At 38.3% G+C, this 5,902-nt stretch overlaps 1 protein-coding gene across 1 annotated transcript; it reads left to right on the top strand.

Annotated features, from left to right (window-relative positions):
• The first annotated feature begins 331 nt into the window (after positions 1–331).
• LOC106940464 (cytochrome P450 3A30-like) lies at positions 332–5,902 on the top strand. The gene is made up of 13 exons (XM_015023227.1): positions 332–483; positions 578–671; positions 841–893; positions 1,128–1,227; positions 2,364–2,480; positions 2,890–2,975; positions 3,078–3,220; positions 3,303–3,427; positions 3,590–3,674; positions 4,748–4,908; positions 5,008–5,234; positions 5,377–5,539; positions 5,625–5,902. The coding sequence occupies exons 1-13, from the start codon at positions 416–418 to the stop codon at positions 5,697–5,699; spliced, it is 1,497 nt and encodes a 498-aa protein (XP_014878713.1). The 5' UTR covers positions 332–415; the 3' UTR covers positions 5,700–5,902.

Genomic DNA, 5,902 nt, shown 5'->3' with positions numbered 1-5,902 from the left:
ATTTCGGTTCGGCGCAGGAGAAGATTCAAACACAAATTTAAAAAAAGAAAGGAAAATAAACTCTTTTTTTTCTTTCTTTTTTTTTTTTTTTTTAGTCAAACACCAAAATAAAGATTTAGGAAAAATTGTGTAAACATGTAATATTGCTTAATTGGTATTTGAGCCTATATTTGTAAGGGATGAACCTGCTGAGGAAGATCATATTAATAATGTATTGGTTTGAAGCAAAAATATACATATAAACGAATTAAATTAAAATAGAATGAAACCAGGCAAAAGGGCAAAGGAAGAAAGGTAAGTATGACGTAACCCTCGGTTTCATACCGCGGTAGTTTACCGACTCCGTTCAGTCGTGGCTTTAAAAAGCAGCTTGTTGGACCTCTCTCCTGCATGCTCTATTCTGAAAGAAGACAGCATGGATTTCCTGATGTTTTCAGCAACAACATGGACTTTAGTGGCTCTGGTTGTCACTCTGTTACTACTGTAAGTATTCTGCAGTATTGCATGTTTCCTTAACAGTCCAGGAAAAGAGTCTAATTCCCTCTGTCTCTTTCTTTTTCTCTTTTTTGGACATTAGATATGGAATCTGGCCGCACAGGTTTTTCAAAAAGATAGGGGTATCTGGACCGAGACCCCTGCCTTTTGCTGGAAATCTGATGGGTTTCTCAAAGGTAATGCGTGAAACAACCACAGAAAATTAAAAAATGAAAGTGCTGGTGAGCTTTATGGTTTATTACGTCCCGTTCTTCTGAAGGCAAACGTTGATTGTTCTAAAAAAAATTAAAATAAATAAACCTGGAGTTTTTCTTTACAACCATGTACTGCAATTATCTTCTTTAGGGACTACTTACCTTTGACCGGGAATGCCAAGCCAAGTATGGAGATATTTGGGGGTGAGTAGACAAAGAAATGAAGTTTGTTTATTTATGGAGCAGTTTGTGAATGTTTCGGCGCTGAACTCAGATTACTTGAAAAGCTTTTTAATCCAGTGACATGGATGTCGTTTATCAATTATTTAAGATTCTGTTTCGCAATGTTTAACTATGAATTTGAGCTGAAATGCATGCTTTGTCACGTACTTTATCAGAAGTAAGCTTGCAATCTTGTTTTCTTTCCCCATTTTTTAGTTTGTACGAGGGGAAAACCCCGCTACTGATGGTTGCTGACCCTGAGATAATAAAAGCCATCTTGGTGAAGGAGTTCTACACTGCATTTACAAACCGCAGGGTGAGATGCTACATGAAACCATGGAAATCCAGCATTTTCAACTTGATTTTTAGGGAAGTGATACCTTCAGCTGACAGTCTTATAAAACCAACTGTTAATTGCTGTTTGCTACGATTAAAAACAACCTGAAAACACAAAATTAACTTCACAATTTTAATTTTGAGAAATACATCTCATTGAAAAGGTTTGGATTTTGAGGTGTTTCTCAAAATTCGCCAAGGTTTATTAAACCTCTCTTAAGGATTTGAGAGGGGTCACAACCAAATCCCGCCCACACAGCCACAACATCTGATGCAACAGGAAGTAAAAGTCCATTTTACTGACCTGTTGAAACCTGTAGTGTAACAATGTCACACTGCAGGGAGTGTAAGAGTGTTACTGTCTCTGCTGCACATAAATTCAAAGCAACACTTGTCATGGCCTTGCTAGTTAATCGAATGTCTCCTGTTCTATATTTAATGCTAATATTTGTGTGTACAATAAAGTCATCTACTGGTCATAAACAGGGCAGCTCAGGGTACAAAAACAGGAAACTGTCTTTCACAGTTGACCTGGTAATAACCCTGGTGTTAGTCTGATTGTAGTTATACTGGTGTGGTACTTAGAAACACCCTAGCAAGCAACATGAAGTCTTACAGTCGGTACAGTTTCTCTAGGTATATCAAAAAAAGACAATGTTGTGGAAAAACTTAAATATTTCTGGTTATTCTGTTTAGGAAGTGAAGTTTATGTGTTACACAAATTCAACTTTCTGTGAAATATTCTAAGTCTTTTTTTTTCTTTTAGTTTTCATGATTGTGACTGACAGATATTGAAAACCTGAAATTATTCTTATTGTTTTTTTGGCACATGGAGAAAAATGGGAAGGCTGTTAGCAGTCAGGTGACATGAAGGACAAATCTAAAACCAAAAAGACACATTTCTTATTTAGTCCAGTTAGTTAAAATGATTCTGGAGTTCAAAAAAAAAAAAGTTTTTGATTAAGTTACACAATGTCCAGAATCTGCATTGTCAGCTGAAACTGGAATAATTAATCCATCTAAGTAAAGTGTGGTGACGCATAAAAGGCTACAGTGGAAGAGAGTCACGAGATTGGAGAACTGCCAAAGCTGAGCAGAGGCTTCGTCCGTTTACAGATTATCATCGGAGACGGCGGGCCTATGGACGATGCGGTCACAGCAGTGAAGGATGAAAGGTGGAAACGAATTCGCGCCACGATATCTCCATGTTTCACCAGTGGAAGACTTAAGCAGGTCAGGATCTACAGTGCTGCTCATAAATCACTTCTGCCCTGTGTTTTCCCCCCAAACGTAACTAATTTAATTACCCGTTACTACATTCTTTTAAACTCTTTCCTCTAGAGAATCAGGGTTTGAAAGCAAGTAATGATTTGGCAAAACTAGATTAGAGATATCTGGAGATGTAATTTTTTCTGTCAAAATTCATTTAAGATATCTCCAAATGAATTAGAAATATCTTGAGCACAGATGACAAGCTATTACTCAGATCGGTGTTTTTCCAACGCTGGTCCTCAAGGCTCACTGCTCTGAGTGTTTTAGATGTGGGCAACTTAGATTGATCAGAAAACAATTAAGGTGTTTTCTGTAATAATAGACAAAACAAACTGAGCCTCACTTATTTATTTGTGTCTCTTTCGTCCAGGTTTTCCCATTGGTTGTTCAATTTGCAGACAGATTCATGCAAAAACTTGGGCAAACAGATTTGAATGAGTCCATTGATGTCAAGAAGTATGTCGCATCCGTTATATTGTCAGATTACGGACATTTTTATTTATTTTAAACAAACATTGTGAGCTCCTACCTCTTGGCTTTTATTTTTCTCTCTCTCAGATTGGTTGCACCATTCAGTTTGGACGTGGTGACCAGCGCTTCCTTCAGCGTGGAGATGGACTCCATCAACAACCCCAACGACCCTGTTCATGCTCAAATGCAGAAGCTCATGAACTTCAGGTTTTGGCCTTTTATCTTTGTGGGTACGTCAACTCGTTGCCTGCTAGTATCGCACAAACAAGTCACGCTTTTTTTAAATTTATCAGTTTCACTCTGCCTTCTTAGCGATTTTTCCCTTTGGTCGCCACCTGCTGAAACTCTTCAAAGTTGAGTTCATGCCCAAGTCCAGCGTGGACTTTTTCTACGACATCATTAAGAAATTTAAAGACCAGCACATCAAAGAAGATTCGGTAAGGGTTGACTGGAAAAGTTTTAGAAAGGTGACGGGTTTAGTTCTGAGTCAGATAAAGATAATAAAATAGTCCAAGCTGTTTGCTCACATGAACACACTCTGAAAACGCTAAAATGATTTATTTATGCGAAACTTTAAACAATTTCTGTTTCCTATCCAGACTCGGGGAGACTTCCTGCAGGTGATGATCCAGAGTGAGATCCCAGAATCCGACATAAAGAGCGAACATGAGCAACCCAGTAAAGGTCTGAAAGTCACAGAAACAAAGTCTTATTTTACATTAAAACGATTTGTATCAAATTTTTAAGTCTTCTGTGTTAAATAATGAGCAACATGAGCTCACAGGTCCCATCTACAACAAATTTCAAAGGATAATTGACAAACGAGGAGAAGGGAAATAATTAACAGAAAGTTGGTGTAGTCTACTGTCATAAATGTAATAATACCATTAATGGTTAACTAGTTTCAGTGCAATACAAATAAACATGTCTCTCAGAGTAAGACATAATAATGAGGCACCAACTCTAAAAATCATCTTTCTACGCTGGAAATGTAGAGTTTTTTTATATGCCTCAGAAATTCAAAGTGTTTTAGTCTCAGAGACATGGGAGGCTGAAAGTCAATCTGCACTGACCAATATATACCAGCTGTCCATCGGATACAGAGCTCCACTTTGACTCAGACACCAGCAAAGAGAAAGTGGCACATCAACAAGGTCTTGTATTAATACAGATGAGCTAGCTGGATCGTTTCAGGCTGAAGATGGACTCAAAGTCAATTGCCAGTTTTCAGGAGACACTTCCTACAAGCTATGTAGGAATCAAATCTGCAATGTCCAAGAAAACCATCATGTTTTTATGCAGGGCATTGCTTTAGTTCTGCAAGCTAATATACTTAGACATAGACTTACTTTATTGCCATCACACAGAGGAAATGTATCAACAGAATGTTGTTGCTTGGCCACTGGAGTACACAGAAAAAATACTAAACTATAAGTGTGACTGTAAATGCATATAGAAATATAAAAATGTTGGTGCAAGTAAGAAGACAAAATAGTTGCCCCATCGTATTGACGATGGTAAAAATATCAAACAGTAGGAAAGCTTAAATAAAACGCATATCAGTGAATTACTATATGCTTGAAAAGTTAATTCATGGGAACCAAAACAAAAGGAAACATTTACTCTACAAAATGTGTACAACACAAAGTGTGTAACACCTCCATATATTAATTCAAAAAAGTTTGAATTGAGTAACTGATACAAACTCTGTGATGAAGTTATGTTTTATTAAGGTGCATCGATGTTTAATATTGCAGGTCTGACTGAGCACGAGATCCTTTCCCAGGCTCTGACGTTCATCTTCGGTGGCTATGAGACGACCAGCACCACTCTGTCTTACACCCTTCACAACTTGGCCACAAATCCTGAAGTTATGCAGATACTGCAAAAAGAAATCGACGGCTGTCTGAAGAAAAATGTAATTTACTTTGACATACTGGCTTTTTGAATCCAACAGGTGCTATAATTTTTGTGCATGCCTTCCTTATTTACATTCAACTTTGTTTGACGGATCCAGGCTCCCATTTCCTACGAGGACCTGAACAGCCTGGAGTACCTGGACCAGGTGTTTTGTGAGTCGCAGCGTATGATTCCCACCGCGCCTCGACTTGAGAGGACATGCAAAAAAACGATGGAAATTAACGGTCTCACCATCCCAGAGGGAACGTTAGTTGGGATTCCAGTGCATTTGCTGCACAAGGACCCACGGTACTGGAGCTCGCCTGAAAGCTTCAAACCAGAGAGGTAAATAACAGAACACAGGGATTGGTACTGATATCTGAGAAAGAAAGCAATTTTCTCAAAACTGAATTGCTGTTTTAGACTTTTTTTTTAATTATCATTATTTTCGACTTCATAACTGGAAACTTTAATCTGGTCCCTGCAGGTTCAGTAAGGAGAATGAGAAGGATCTGAACCCGTACGCGTACATGCCGTTTGGACTCGGCCCACGTAACTGTGTTGGGATGCGATACGCGATCCTTGTCATGAAGATGCTCATCGTGTGCATCCTGCAGAAGTACTCTGTGGAAACGTGCGCAGACACCATGGTAAGCCTGAAATAATTCAGTATAATTCAGTCGTTCTGCTCTGTTATCATGTCAGCGTTTCATTTCCATCTGTTTCCGTCTTCAGGTCCCAATTCAGTTTGACTGGAAGTTCCAACCAACTAAACCTGTGAAGCTGAAGTTTGTTCCCAGAGAACTGTAATTGCAATTACTTCAAACTTCTGGCCTTCTCGTCAAATATAATTTACTTTTGATGGGCCTGTAGGATTATTCTTCCTGTCCATAGTTCTGTACTGTTTAACACTGATCAATTTGAATGTGTAATTCTTTCAGTCTATCTTTATACTGTCTTTATTCTCTATTTTTACCTGACATTAAAGCTTATAAACAGATTGTTGACCTGTA

This window comes from Poecilia latipinna, unplaced genomic scaffold (genome assembly GCF_001443285.1).
Source record: "Poecilia latipinna isolate Pla-1442-1.1 unplaced genomic scaffold, P_latipinna-1.0 Scaffold3236, whole genome shotgun sequence".
Classification (NCBI taxonomy): domain Eukaryota; kingdom Metazoa; phylum Chordata; class Actinopteri; order Cyprinodontiformes; family Poeciliidae; genus Poecilia; species Poecilia latipinna.
Note: the sequence above shows the minus strand (reverse complement) of the source record. Positions and strands in the feature narration are given on the sequence as shown.

What these genes read in the sequence shown, in the direction of transcription:
- LOC106940464 (XM_015023227.1), top strand. Translation starts at nt 416, where the DNA reads ATGGATTTCCTGATGTTTTCAGCAACAACATGGACTTTAGTGGCTCTG. An exon ending in ACGGCTGTCTGAAGAAAAAT is followed by an intron (nt 4,909 to 5,007) that starts GTAATTTACTTT and finishes TGACGGATCCAG; the next exon opens with GCTCCCATTTCCTACGAGGA. An exon ending in GAAAGCTTCAAACCAGAGAG is followed by an intron (nt 5,235 to 5,376) that starts GTAAATAACAGA and finishes TGGTCCCTGCAG; the next exon opens with GTTCAGTAAGGAGAATGAGA.